General features: G+C 37.1%; 1 protein-coding gene across 4 annotated transcripts in view; it reads right to left on the reverse strand.

Annotated features, from left to right (window-relative positions):
* Positions 1 to 2,553: 2,553 nt before the first annotated feature.
* Positions 2,554 to 15,385, reverse strand: part of LOC107594179 (TOM1-like protein 2) — a 20,587-nt gene continuing 7,755 nt past the window's right edge. Inside the window, exons 7-16 of one of the 4 annotated variants that reach the window (XM_016284143.1) lie at positions 13,632 to 13,748; positions 13,360 to 13,493; positions 10,120 to 10,168; positions 9,760 to 9,768; positions 7,955 to 8,120; positions 7,736 to 7,850; positions 6,833 to 6,905; positions 6,151 to 6,210; positions 5,658 to 5,694; positions 2,554 to 4,867 (exon numbers count right to left, since the gene is read on the reverse strand). In XM_016284143.1, the coding sequence (XP_016139629.1) occupies positions 4,713 to 4,867; positions 5,658 to 5,694; positions 6,151 to 6,210; positions 6,833 to 6,905; positions 7,736 to 7,850; positions 7,955 to 8,120; positions 9,760 to 9,768; positions 10,120 to 10,168; positions 13,360 to 13,493; positions 13,632 to 13,748 (915 nt within the window). In that variant the 3' untranslated portion in view covers positions 2,554 to 4,712. The remainder of the gene's footprint in view (positions 4,868 to 5,657; positions 5,695 to 6,150; positions 6,211 to 6,832; positions 6,906 to 7,735; positions 7,851 to 7,954; positions 8,121 to 9,759; positions 9,769 to 10,119; positions 10,169 to 13,359; positions 13,494 to 13,631; positions 13,749 to 15,385) is intronic. The other 3 variants (XM_016284146.1, XM_016284144.1, XM_016284145.1) reach the window with 3 other exon arrangements.

A 15,385-nucleotide genomic window follows, 5' to 3' on the forward strand; every position in this document is an offset into this window, starting at 1 on the left:
CTCCAAAGATGTTATTCTGACTCGGTGGTGGTTGGGAGAGTTTTCTCCCAGATGCAAAGTGAAGACATGGCTGTAGTCGAGGCTGGCCCTGGGACTTAGTGAGTCAAAGACAAAGACAAAGCAGAAGAGGGGAAGGTGATGAGAGAAGAGAGAGGAGGTCACTAATGTAGTGAGGCCGTTTAACTTCTATGGAGGTCACACCACCGGGGGGGTCAGTGAGCCAATGGTGACTCTTTGTCTCCCAGCATGGTAATGTGCATATGTAAATGGATTGGGTGCTGATGCAAAAACTGTTAAAGATTCTTAGAACACTAATATGTTTCATAGGTATCAACATATGATATGCACTCACATTCAGATCATCAAAATACAAATTCGTAGATACCAAACATGGTATAGGTGAGGTTACATTAACTAGTGGTTCTATCATAAGCATGCATAAAACAGTACACAATACAAGATACAAGAACAGCATTAATACACAGAATGACCTGAGGTTATGCATGTTCATACATAGAAAGGTGTCTATGAATTAATGAAGATGAGTCATTTTCTATAGGCAGAATGTGTCGGTTTCAGAGAGAATCAAGTAAGAGGGAGACTCTGTCAACAAGTCGTAAAGTTTATCTGGTTACTGTGATAACCAGAGGTCTGGGGGAAGGGTCCATAGACCCTCATAGTTGGCTTGTTAGGGATTATTTGTTAAATATAACAATTAATTGTGTCTGATTTGTCCAGGTGTTACATTATATATATATATATATATATATGTGTGTGTGTGTGTGTGTGTGTGTGTGTGTATGTGTATGTGTGTGTGTTTCAGTGCTTAATATATTTTTAAAAAGAGTACAAAAATAAAAGTATCACAGTGAACTACATTTTAACATTTTACATGTAACAACTTGTAACTCAGTTTGAGAAGAGTGGAATACATTCTATAAGACATACATGTGCAACAGACAGTCTGGTTACAGATCACCATCTCATTATGTTTTATTGGAGTTCAACACATGCATGAATCAAACAGTACAGAGAGCAGCTTGAGGTATAACAACAGGTAAGCACACAGACCAACACCAGTACAATCTGTAAAACCAAGATTGACCACAGAAATGATCACCGGTTAAGAGAGTACAGCTTATTCCAGCCCTACACACTCACTCATCTACCCACTCACACACACACACACTGTAGTTTCAGTTTTCTTTATAGGGATTTGTCATTTCAGAAAGCTAGATTCTCTCCTTCCCATCCCTTGGTAAATACAGGATAAACACGGTGTCTTTCAGGATATTGGGAGCTGTTCACACACACACACACACAAACTCCAAATACATATCAAAGAGAAGAAAAGTGCCGTTCCTAAAAAGCTCTCAATGGTACAAAATACATTGGCATAACCTGACTATATGCTGGGGATCATTTTTGTCTGATTGCAATAAGTCAGAAAAACATTTTCACTCCAACTGCACTGAAGAAAGTGGAAACTCCAAACTTATGATTTCGATCTTTACAGTCCCTTCATTCTAATATACAGTAACCAATACTGACGTCTGAAAAAAAAGACTAAATGTGTTCTGCTTTCTCAAACTGTACATTATTGAGACTAATTTACAGCTAAAACCACTTCAAATGAAATCAAACCGTAGTGCAGCATTAAGTGATGAAATTGCACAATTGAGAAATTGAAGGTAACTGGAGATAACGCCACTTCAATTAAAGGATTAGATCACCCAAAAATGAAAATTAGCCCATAAATTATTTTGACAAATTTGTCTTTGATCTTTCAAACTGTTTAATGCCACTCAGCGGGTGTTGCATGCATCAGTCCAAAAGAAGTTAAATAAAAAGCGCCCATCCATAAAAAAGTGTCTCACACGGCTCTGGGGGGTGAACAAAGGCCTCCCGTAGCGAATCGATGCTTTTTTGAAAAAAAAAAATCCATATTCAAAACGTAATAATCACTTTAATGTAGCTTGCGCCAACAGTTGTACACGGAAGCAGCTCCGGTCGAGGTCAGCTTTGTGCATGCGCCGCTCAGAAGTGACGAATGCGGAAGTGCAGCACAGAGATCAAAACAATGGTCCCTTATTAGAAGTACAAAACGAAGATTTGTAAAGAAGAATGTCAGAGGATTTTGATATAAGCCAAGAGGAGACTGGTTTTCCTTTGCTAAAGTACGGAAACTTTGCTTCCTTTGCTCCTGTTAACAAACGTTGGTTTTCACGAGACACACCGGCGCATGCACAATGCCGACCTCATGCCTCATCTGCTCGGAACTGCTTCCGTGTACAACTGTTGGCGCCACATTAAAGTGATTATTACGTTTTGAATATTGATATTTTTCTTTCAAAAAAGCATCGATTCACTACAGGAAGCCTTTGTTCACCCCCCGAAGCCGTGTGAGACACTTTTTTTAATGGATGGGCGCTTTTTATTTAACTTCTTTTGGACTGATGCGTGGCATTATACAGCTTGAAAGATCAAAGACAATTTTTTATATAACTCAGACTGGATTCGTCTGAAAGAAGAAAGTCATATACACCTAGGATGACTTGAGGGTGAGTAATTTATGGGCTAATTTTCATTTTTGAGTGAACTAACCCTTTAAATAACGTGTTTCTATCCAAGATGAACCATTTCAGCGATAGTGCCAAAAACAATAACAATAGCATTTAAATGGGATGGTTAACATCCATGGGAGGTAAAATCTGTTTTTTTTTTCATTGAGTTTAGTGTACATATAAGTAATATAGGAGGAGATAGGAGAAAGAAACTAGTCAATTGTGACCACCAATCATGTCCCTCAAATCTCCTATTATCAACAGAAATAGACAGTTGCCATAATATTTTAGTATTAATGCTTGTGCATAATCAAGCTGCATTCCCTGCTACAGCTATCTTTGAATTTCTTCTTAGCTCTTCTCAGAATAACTATATATCAGGCTACATATCATTGTCACCTGATGAAGGACTTGGGCTTTTTGAAGCTCCCTAAACTGTTTCCCTTAAATTGTTTCAACAGCTCCACGAAAGTTATGTGGTAACTGTAAAGTTCACAAACACAGCATAATGAGCTCCCAATAATTCTGCCAAAGGCGGCGATCCTCAAAATCCAACAATTTTCAAACTGAAATTCTGAGTGCAAGAGGCCCAAAGCTTAGTTACTCAAAAGATCTGGGGTTGTTTTCATTTGTAATACATATTTTGTGTAGTGTGACAAATCATATAAAATTATTAGCCATGCAAAAGTGCACTGTCCCTTTGATTTATGCTCACCTATATGAACAAATAAAATCTTACACAAATACAAACACAACTAAAAATCATCTGGACGTTAAAAGCAATATATGTTTTAAGTTAGTTGACTCTATGCTTAAATGTTTTGCTAAGGTTAAACATTTGGTCCGTCGAAACAGAATGTACACAACAGCGCGACAGCACTCGAACTAAAGATATTACATAAGCACATTCACCTCACTAAATCAAACCTCTGATGTGCAAACATGAGAGTACCAAAGGTTAAATGACCATTAGTGGACTACACCTTAAACTACCCACAACCTGTTCTTTAAGGCAGATCCATTTCATTCCCAATAATAACATTAAGCTCGACACCACTTCTGCTGCAGTTGTGCAACGTAAAATCCAATTTAAACTGCCTCGCAGTAACCATCAGTTCTCTGGAAACTCCATTTGATTTCGGCCTCATAATAGACAGCAGTGAAAAGAACGACAGCTTAAATTTTGTATTTGAACAAAAGCTCTTTTAACACAGCCGAAAGGCGAATAATTATTTCAGTGCAAATTAAATTGAAATACATACTTTTTGTTCCTATTAATCCTTTTTAATAGGCAATGGTTTGCCTGGTAAAATAATAACATTTAAAAGTATCCAGTGAAATATTAATAATATCATTTTCCCTCTGATGTGAGCTCTGTAGTCAAGAGATGTGGTGCAGACATGTCACTTCTGTCATTTTGCCTTATTCAGTTCAATATTCAATTAGCAAAATGTGTTTTAAATCAAATAACAACTATGCTTAAAACCTCTCTCTCTCTAATAGTTATGTCATTCAATCACTGGTACTAATTTCTGATAATATGACACAAAAGTCTTAAATTTGCCAGCTGAACTGCTAACATCAGCTTTCCGTTATGGTATATCTTGTCAGAGGTGTTAATTAGAAATTTTATAATAAATAATCCTATGTATAACATCCCTTTAAAGCAAATCTTCAGGTAAATAAAACTGAAAAAAGAAGAAAAAACAATTATTAGCTCCCTATACAGATTATTCTTGAGGAAAGAGAAATAGGATTATCCAGCTGCTGCATGCAGGACCACAGTGAACACAAAATTCTGGTAGTAGACTTTACAAGAATTTGCCTTGCTTTATACCACAAACATCAATTAAAAAAATAGACATTGACCTCTTGAACCCACAAGGAACGGTATGCTTTAAGGGAGTTATGAGTGGATCTTCTACAGCATTTTCAATGGAATGAAATCTTGATAGAGTATGAAAATGTCTATTATGAAAATGTCTAGATCATGAAACAGTTCTGATCACTTCAGTTGTGATAGTGTTGATTGTGCTGGAGAAGCAGGAAGCAGGAGAGAAAGAAGAGACGCTGATGGATCAGCAAAGCGGCTGACCCACCACTGCCACGTGAGCAGTGCTGGGCCGCCCCAGAGGATCTGACACTTATCTACAAGGCAAAGAGGGAGTCTTCGGACCTGCCAGCCTTTTTACTCGCACTCACAGAAGCGCCGGCCGCAGCAGAAAGCTCGTCACTCAGGGGTGTCGGCAGCGTGGGCACCACCTCTGCTGCTTTGGCTCTCTCCTCTAGAAACTTGTCAAACTCTGGAAGAAAGTTTTCATGGGGCATTTAAAGTCAAATACTGCATATAATTGCTGGGACTATGGTCAGATAGACACTAGTGTTTAAAAGTTTGTCGTCAGGAAGATTTTTAAACGTTTTTAAAAAGTCTAGTATGCTCACCAAGGAATTTATTTGATAAAAAAATCAGTAAACAAAAGTAATACTGTGAAGTCAAAGTTGGGCCGAGATACAGTCTCTGAACCAATTTCGGGTCGACCTCGTTAAGTTTGTGACATCATAACTTTAGAACAAAGATGAATTTTAAAAATCTGTTCAGTCATTTCTGTACGGCTCAGTCCAAAGATAATCTGATGTTTGGACAAAACTGGACAAAATTTGAGGGAGGGGTAGCGAAAAAACCCTGAATACTGTACTTTTCAAAATGTCCGCTACTGTAATGGGCAGAGACTTAATGTAAGATGTTGAATGGCATCAGCATGAAGAGATGAATCAGGTGTACTAAATTACATTTGTCTAGAGCAAATGGTTCAAAAGTTATAACCTTCAGAAAAGTGAATTTTTGAACTGGTGGTGGCGCTATAGAGTTGGTCCTAGAGACTCCAAATTTGGTCAAATCACTATTCGTGACCATCTCTACAATTGTGACAAATTCCATCATTTTCTCATGTGCCGTTGATAGGGCTGCCTTTGACTCCCATTCGGGAAAAATAATAAGAAAACTAACAGATACAATAGGTGCTTGAGCCCCTAAAAACCTTATATTGACCCCAAACTTCTGAACGGTAATGTAAATCAAGTAATTCTCCATACCTTCACTGGTCACACCCTCCTCTCCTTCATCTCCTTTCTGAAAGAAAGCAGCAAAAGGGTAAAAGATTTCAGTGCATGAAGGCTTGTCCAAAAAGGAACACATCTTTTTTGCAACCACATCAAACATGATAATTTTTTCCCTTCAAATGACCTATTCTTGATTTAACAATGACATTAGCCAAAACATCCAAAAGAGCCATTAGTATAGAAAATAAAAGCATTAAAAGCATATCAAGCAAGAGTCTACTCACTATGCACTCAGTGTATACTAAAATAAATGAAAACAATTATAAGAATATCCCAGAAAAGTAAGGAACGCAGCAAAACCATACAAGGAGAGCCGTTAGTGACCCTAAATGAAAGGTATTCAGCCAAGAATAAAAAGGCAACCAAAAAGAAATATGCAGTGACAAGGGCATATTTCTTTTCAGAAAAATGGGTTATGTCCTGAAGAAGAAGAAGAAAAAATAAAATAAACGCAAGGAAATCTCACCACATCAGTACAGAGCCACTCCTCAATGTCATCCATGACAGAGGACTGGTCAAGAGCTGCCTACGGGCCCAAACCATGGGCCGGAGCAAAGCAAATAATAAATAAAAATAATAATCCCAAGAAAACATGACAAAACAAACAAACAACAAAAAACAAAACAAAAACAATAAGATTTCAACTTAAAAGTCTTAATCAAACCAATATTAGCAAACTAGCCCCATGGTAATAAATCAAACAAACGCAGATTGAGCGTCATTGCAAAATACAGCAATTCAAGACTCTTTTGAGCTGCACTGAAAGAATAATACCAGTCAACAATAACAAATATGTCGAAATAAAAGCAGAATCTAAAATCCTGCTTCCAGAAATGGTTTCTTCTAACTCAAATATGCAGTATATGTTCATCAAATAGTGTCATCTTCTGAGTCACATCCTTCTCACTTACTAATTTGGGGTTTGGTACACTACTACATTGCTGTGTACTATGTACTGTAGTATCCTCTGAAAATGACAGTAATTCATATGCCTTCTGAACCACTCCAAAATAAGTGCATCAACATCCAATTCTATGATACCTCTTTGACATAAAAACAATGATTCCGTATGCACATATACTGATGGAAAAGGCAAAAAAACTGACCTAAAATAAAATTACACAGAGAGAGAGTCGAAGAAAACTCACCCCAGTGGGTTGCTGTCTGACATCCAAAGTTGGGGCCACTCCACTTGAAGCCTTTGTGTCTTCGAATGGTGTACTATTAGTTCAAAACCAGCAAAGTTAAAGCTAATATAATACAGTATAGTATAAAATAAATTATATCATAACATTAGGGTACATTGCCCCTCCTCCACCTTTATTGTATAATAAAGATTTGTGAATTTATTATTTCAGACAGCTTGATTTCGTATTTTACATAAAATGAGACCCCCTTCAAATAAATACATATATACATACATTATATGTATTTATTCTATGAGTCACAAGTGTCACCTCCAAAACTGATGCTTCAAAAACCACACAAAGTGAACACGGCAGGAATCCACATGGTCAAAGTACATAAATCAATATCTTCTGAAGTGAAACTATTGGTGTGAAGAAAAATACTAATATTTGTAACTTTTTAAACTACAAAGCATTGTTTCTGGCCAACTGTCACATGCGCATTCACAAACTGATGTACACATCAGCACATTGTGAGGTGTGATGTAAGTGTGTTGTGAAACTCACACAAGAGATGATGCAGAAGCACAGAGGACCATTACTTCTCACAAACGTCTTCACAATGTCCTGGCATTTATGTATATATGATTCATCAAATGGGGTCATATGTATTGCCATCATGCTCACATTGTTTGGCTTATGAAGCATCAATATTGAAGGCACTGTCCACTTGCATTATATGGACTCACAGAGATGGATTCTATTTCTAATTGTGTTAATCCAAAGAAAGAAAGTTATAAACATCTGGGATGATATGAAGGTGAGATAATGATGAGAGAATTTTCATTTTTGAGTATCCCTTTCGGGGAGGCATCTTAATCTATTATACATTATAAACTATTAGTTATATGAAATGATTCATACTTCTTTCTCTCAGGAATGTTGCCAGTCCTGGTCTGGGCAAACATTTCAAAGTCATCTTGGGTTTGACCGGCAGTCAGAGAGCTCAAGGTGCCACTCACACTGTCAGAACCGACATCTGTAAAGCAATGTTATTCACACATTAGTACAGACAAACAAGAGAGCTTCTCACTTGATATCTAAAATGTAAAAAACATTGTGGATCCAAGGTACGAGACTCACCCAAACCAGCCAGTCTGGAGGAGAGTGTGGCTGGAGAGGCGGAGCGAACTGGAGTCACAGAGGGAGGCAAGTTGGATGGAGGAGTAGCACTGATCCTGGGGCTGACCACTGCAGGAGACCCTGGTCCCAGGTCAATCAGGTTATCTTCTGTTGCCTCGTTCAAGACCTGTGAATAAGCAACACCATTTCACATAGATACACACTGATTACGGACACTTTGGGGTGATAGATTATTTATTTGCTCTCTTACCTTTACATCATGAACATTTTCAAACTGGTTTATATACTTCTACTTTTTTAACATACTTAAATAGGGAGACCTATTATAAGTTATATAAGGTCGAGAGGAGTTAATACGAATAGTTGGGATGTGGTACATACATTGCTTTCACCGGTTTCACCAACTCTTTTGTGAGGGGAAGTTTAAACTGTAACTCAAAGTACACTAGGAATTGATGAAAAAGGTGAAGTGTTCAGACTGTACAGGAACATTGACTATTATAGTGGGCACAAGAGGAATGGCTAATGGATATTCTCAATGGGATTGTTGTTTTTACTGGACTGTGTCAGAGAATTTCATTGTAACTCTGTTACAATGACAATAAATATGTCTAAGTCATTGTTATTAAATGTGTGTGAATGTTACTTTATTTCTTTGCCACTTAAAAAAGGTATGTTGCTGTACTCCCTCATTTGCTCATTATAACAACGTGTTTGAATCCTCTATGTTACATGTCAAAAGCACAATAAAACATACTGTCTTGGCACAGTGGCACATGCTTATGACAAATAATATAAAATGGTTCAAATTCTTTATTACAAGGCAAAAGTCCATCAATAATAATAATAATAATAACAATAATAATAATGCCTCTGTAATTGGCTTCAGATTCTATCACAGTGAATTGTGGTACACCATATTTAATATGTACTAATGAATCTCGCCTTTCCATAGTACTTGACACCATGAGTAAACTCAACAGTTGTAATTTAACAGAAAAAGCCCAAAATACATTACCACTAAAAATGTTGGTAGATTTTTAAATGTTTTTGAAAGAAGTCTCTTATGCTCACCAACGCTGCATTTATTTGATCAAAAATACAGTAAAGTTATTAGTACCATTTTCTTTTTTAATATATTTTTAAAATTTAATTTATTCTTGTGATGGCAAAGCTGAATTTTCAGCAGCCATTACTCAAGTGGCACAAGATCCTTCAGATATCATTCTAATATCCCCAATTTACCAATACTGACTATTAACAGTTGTGCTGCTGTTAGAAACCTTTTTTTCAAGATTTTTTGATGAATATATTTTTGAATTTTTTGTAACAATTTAAAAGTCTTTACTATCACTTTTGATCAATTTAATGCATCCCTGCTGAATAAAAGCCTTCATTTCAATCATTCAATCATTAATTAATAATAATTTAAAAAATCTTCCTGACCCCAAACTTTTGAATGGTAGTGCCTCTCATGCAGTCATGGAAATGTCTAAAATAGCCTAAAAATATTGCTGTACATGTGCTGTTAAAAATCATATATCAATTACATGAAATGCACTGTTACTGCTGTAAATCCCCATGTGGCCTATTGTGCTTGAAGCAGTGGAGGAACTGGTACTAGGGCAAGTAGATGGAAAGGGTGGTGGAAGTAAAGGTCACAGACTGTGGGACAAGCATTCTACATGCTAGTAAAGGTTCATTGTCAGGACATGCCGAATGCAACACAGGAAGATGTACCAGCTAATACTGACATAACATTCTTTAGCAAGTAAAAAATTAGATTAGATGACTTTCATACTTGCCTCCCTCAGCTAGCAATCCCAAAAAATAAAAATAAGAAAAACAAATCACAAAACAGACCAAACCACACAATAAATAACACTAACATGCAATCACATCAGTTGATAACCACACATGATGAAAGGGTATGCATCTCCAAGAAAACATACCATGCATTCTCAGAGCATATTTTAGAACAAAAAGCAAGCAATGAGAGGAGGAGGAAATTATATGGGTGACTCTGAGATGTACATTTGGCATGATCAATTTACCTTACATGTTTTTTTGGGGGGGGGGGGGGGGGGGGGGAAACACACATTGATGATGGAATGATGCTAACACACAGATAGCAGAGCAACTCTCTTAAAGAAGACACAACCCACCCCATTGTTTATGCCTTGAGCAGTTCGGCCAGATCGGAATCTCTCATATCTAAAAAAAAAAGTGAGCAATCAGAATCAAGACAACTTATTAAAACCTTACTCTCACTTAAAACAGCCTTTTTATGAAGCATTAAAAGGATAGTTCACCCAAAAAATGAAAATTCAGTCATCATTTACCCTCATGCCATCCCAAACCCATTAGACTTTGGTTATTTTTTAAAACACAAAGTAAGATTTTTTTTAACGAAACCTGAGCGGTTTCTTTTCCTCTATTTAAAGGGGTCATATGATGCGATTTCAAGTTTTCACTTTGGAGTGTTACAAGCTGATTGTGCATAGATAAGATCCCTGAAGTTGCAAAGACTAAAGTTACAAACCCAAAGATATATTCTTTATCAAAGTTAAGACTCTGCCACGCCCCCCTAAAACGGCTCGTTCTAACACGCCCCCACATATCTAGGTCACTATGTGGGAATATTTGCATAAGGCGCCCAAATGTGCATGCAAAGAAAGAAGGCGTGGTTTCAGTAACCGCAGTTAGTGTTGAAGCAGCATGTCAGGGAGACGCTGTGTGTTTCTAGGCGAAAGCAAAAGCACTTTATTTGGCCTTCCGAAAGTAGATGCATTTAGGAATCTTTAAGATTACTTACAACAGAACAGCAATGCATTTTATGGACGACCGTTCCGTGAACCTAGGAGAGGAGGTAATTCTGACTTTGCTATGACAATCTGGCACTTCTGAATCAGCTACTGTTTTGTTCTTAGTTTAAGTACTTGCTATTGACTGTTCAAATGCGGAGTTTTGCGCATCGTGTGTGTGTGTGTGTGTGTGTGTGTGTGAGAGTGCACGCGCGCGCGAGTCACATCACAGTAGAGTCAGCTGTCTTAACCGCGGCTTGTGTACTGCATCATTACTGTGTCTGTTCCCCTTTCGGGCTTGAACTGATGGTAAAACTAATGACATTATTTACTGAGGACCTACAATAATGAACAGTATTTGAAAAATAATGTGTTTTTTGAACATTTGGTATTTGAGTATTTGGTGTAACATATTCTGTTACACTAAATACACCAAATAATGATCTTTAAAAAAGCATCATATGACCCCTTTAAAGTCCGGGTAGCCAAGACTTAAAGTATCCAAAAAGGTCATAAAGGCATCATAAAATTAATCTACATGAATCATGATTTAATCCAAGTCTTGTAAAGAGATATGATCACTCTATATAATAAACAGGTTTAGTTTTGACTTTTTTTCCGCATATAAACACACATACATAGAGCGTAAATATGAAAGCTCATGTGTGCATCATGTGCTAGAACAAACCTCATTGGTTCTCGTAGGCCTGGGCGATAAAACGGTATCGATATTTATCGACGGTACACCTTCTTCGATATCGATAGAAAAAATGTACGATATAGCGCACGATATAGGCACGTACTATGAGTGACGCAGACAGCACACACAAACACATGCTGAAATGAGTGCTGTGCCTGCCTGTGATGAGGAGATTGTGAATAAAGAATGAATATTAGTCTAATTTAAAATAAACATTTGCATTTGAATGTTAGGTGTGCATCAGGGTGCGTCATCAGTGGCGCGTGAGATATGGTGATGATGTAAGTGACGTTGTTGCATTTTAATGTTTTGTTAGTCTAGCCCACGATGCCACTGCTGCATTATTCATTCAAAATATTAGAGAAATATAGAAGCTCAATGCAGAGAAGATCTTGAATGGGTTAAAACCGAAACCAAGCCATTCACACAGAACGCATATTCAGTGCATTTTTTAGACGGACAAATGACTGCTGCACTCGCGTCTCATAAGAGATGTATAGAAAGCCATGCAAAGTTAAAACAGTTTAAACTTTTAGAAAACAAAAAAATTTGTGGAGGTTTATTCATTTTCACTGCGTCTCGTATGTTTTTTAAATGCAATCTGTGTGAATGGCGCTTCAGCTCTTTGGATTAAGCAATGCATAAATACATGATGCTGTTTTGTTCATAATTGTTTATGCAATTTACGAAATTATATTAGATTTTTATGAGTTAATTAAGACGTAATGCACGTTTTTATAGAGTTACTTGCTAAATGCGCTGCATTATTTTGCTCATTGCGCCCTCCTGTGGCCTCGGGAGACAATTCGACCTATACAATAAAGACCTATTTAATCTGCATATAAAACATTAGAAATTAGTTATTTGTTTAATTTTTATTGTGTTCGATTGTTAAAACTAAAACATTTGTTGTTGGTCTCAATAAATTGTGTTAATTATAAATACAGTTTTTAAATTTAAACGTTATTTCTACTGCTTTTTGTTTTAAAAAAGGTTATAAAAAATGTCAATAATTATCAATACCGAACGATATGAAATATTAAATCGTTGATAAAATGTTTAGCTATATCGCCCAGCCCTAGGTTCTTGTGCATCATGGACGCACGTTTGAGCTTGCCTTACTAGATTACCATATGCCATGTGCTCTATGTAGGTTGATAATTGTTTAGATGTAAATAAAAGCCTAAATTAAATCTGTTCACACAAGACTTGGATTAAACTGCTCTGTTCATAGGGATTCATTTTACAATACCTTTATAACCTTTTGGAACTTCTTGGAAGGTTTGGTTACCTGGCATTTCAATGAAGGAACAGAAACTTCTCAGGTTTTATTAAAATATATCTTAATTTGTGTTAAAACTAAAATATTTGTTGTTTGTCTCAATAAATTGTGTTAATTATAAATACAGTTTTTAAATTTAAAAGTTATTTCTACTGCTTTTTGTTTTAAAAAAGGTTATAAAAAATGTCAATAATTATCAATACCGAACGATATGAAATATTAAATCGTTGATAAAATGTTTAGCTATATCGCCCAGCCCTAGGTTCTTGTGCATCATGGACGCACGTTTGAGCTTGCCTTACTAGATTACCATATGCCATGTGCTCTATGTAGGTTGATAATTGTTTAGATGTAAATAAAAGCCTAAATTAAATCTGTTCACACAAGACTTGGATTAAACTGCTCTGTTCATAGGGATTCATTTTACAATACCTTTATAACCTTTTGGAACTTCTTGGAAGGTTTGGTTACCTGGCATTTCAATGAAGGAACAGAAACTTCTCAGGTTTTATTAAAATATATCTTAATTTGTGTTTCGAAGATTAACATGAGGCTGAGTAAATATTTTTGGGTGGATATCACGTTAAAGAAAAGGTATTTTCATTGTGCTTGATCACACCTCTCATATCGTAGGAAGATGTTGTTGAGGTCATCATTGATGTGCAGGAGCTCCTCTGTGACTTCCTCATTGGACACACGTGAGATGAGCTCAACTATCCTCTGCTGCATGGCCCTGCATGTTCTGTTTAACTCCTTTAAACAAAGGAAGCAAATTCAGTTACACTGAATAAAAAAAAAAAAAGTAAATGCTGCACCAACACGCCCTCTAGAGGCCTTCTGTAGCTCTTTCAAGCTCTTTTTAAACATTAAAAAAAAATCTGAATGAGAAACCTGCAGAAGCTCATGATCGGATGGATCCTCTTGACCGGGAACCATTTCAGTCAACATCTCCGACATCACCTTAGTGTTCCCACGCACAATGTCGAGCTCACTGCGCAGCTTGCAAATCTAATGAATTATATTTTATTACATTATTATGCAATCTATGAAAACAAATGTTCATCCATCCCATTTAAAAGAACGAAAGAAGGAGGTTCTACAGTACCTGTTCAGGGGAAGGGTTGATGGGTCCAGACATTGGCAGATTGGGCATCTGTGGGGAAGTGTGAGTCACCGGGGCAGAAAATGGAGGAGCGGAGGCAGGGTGAGGCTGTGGCTTGGGCTGGACTGGGGCGTTATATTTCTGCTGGTCCATCTCTGGTGCACTTTGCAGCTATTAAAGACAATGAACGAAATTGCAGATAAAGAGGGAATGTAAAGTGATAAAGTTAAGTAAATGATAAGGGGCATAATATTTTAGTAGGAGCTGTCATAACCTCTGTGATAAACAAACCATAAAATGGCTAACATCAACACCTACCCGTTGTGGTGTGTGAATGGGAGACAAGGTCTCCAAGTCAGATTGAGGAAACTCTATACCCTTCCTCTTCATTTCTTCATAGACGTGGACTACTCCAGTCAAATCTGGACTACTTCTGAAGGCATCTGCCCATGCCTGATGTATAGAGTACATGCAAACTTGTTATATGCTTTGAAAACTTGCCATTTAAAAATGCATCAGAATAGCTATTAATATTGTTGATAACTGCAGTACAACTTCTCACATCTTCTCTACTTGAACTTTTAATACATTATTAAATGGATCGTTTTCCCAAAACTGAAAAATGTCACCTTTCTTCTGTTGAACAGAAAAGATAATATTTTGAAGAATATGAGTTAAAAAAAAATTGCTGGTCCATATTGACTTTCATAGTACGGAAAGAAAAATACTATGGAAGTCAATGGTTACCAGAAACTATTTGGCTACCCACATTCTTCAAAATATCTTTTTGTTCAACAGAATAAAGAAATTTGTACAGGCTTGGAACAACATGAGGGTGAGTAAATAATAACAGAATTCTCATTTTTGGGTGAAGTATTCCTTAAATAATGCCCCAGGACGTATGTAATTTATTGTTATTCATTTTGTGAATCTGTGTGTGTGAGATTGTGTTTCCCTGATGCCCAACAGCCTGCTGTGAAGTGTAGTTTTTGCCTGTTTTCCTCTGATTCTCCCTGTCCTCTCACAGGAGCCTAATTGATGCCACCTGTCCTTCATCAGAGTTGTGGAGAGTATCATGCATTTGAACAGAGGGAACTGGTTGTTCCCCAGAGAGCGCATGTCCTGTCAGTTTTCCCAGACTTTGTTGAATGTTGTGTGCTCTGAGCTATAATGCTTCTTTAAGAAAGCCTGTTGTATCTGCTGTAGTGACAGAGTGTAATTGCTCCTATTGTTGCCTGCAGATGCAGTAGGGAGGTGGGTGTTACTTTTGTTTCTACTAACATTTGCTTTTCCCAGTGGTGTAGAATAAATTTTTTTTGGGGGGGGGGGGGGGGGGGTTTGTTGAATGTTGTGTGCTCTGAGCTATAATGCTTCTTTAAGAAAGCCTGTTGTATCTGCTGTAGTGACAGAGTGTAATTGCTCCTATTGTTGCCTGCAGATGCAGTAGGGAGGTGGGTGTTACTTTTGTTTCTACTAACATTTGCTTTTCCCAGTGGTGTAGAATAAATTTTTTTTGGGGGGGGGGGGGGGGGGGCGGGGGCAA

The sequence above is a fragment of the Sinocyclocheilus grahami genome, unplaced genomic scaffold (assembly GCF_001515645.1).
Source record: "Sinocyclocheilus grahami isolate Dianchi unplaced genomic scaffold, SAMN03320097.WGS_v1.1 scaffold180.1, whole genome shotgun sequence".
NCBI classification, from domain to species: Eukaryota; Metazoa; Chordata; class Actinopteri; order Cypriniformes; family Cyprinidae; genus Sinocyclocheilus; species Sinocyclocheilus grahami.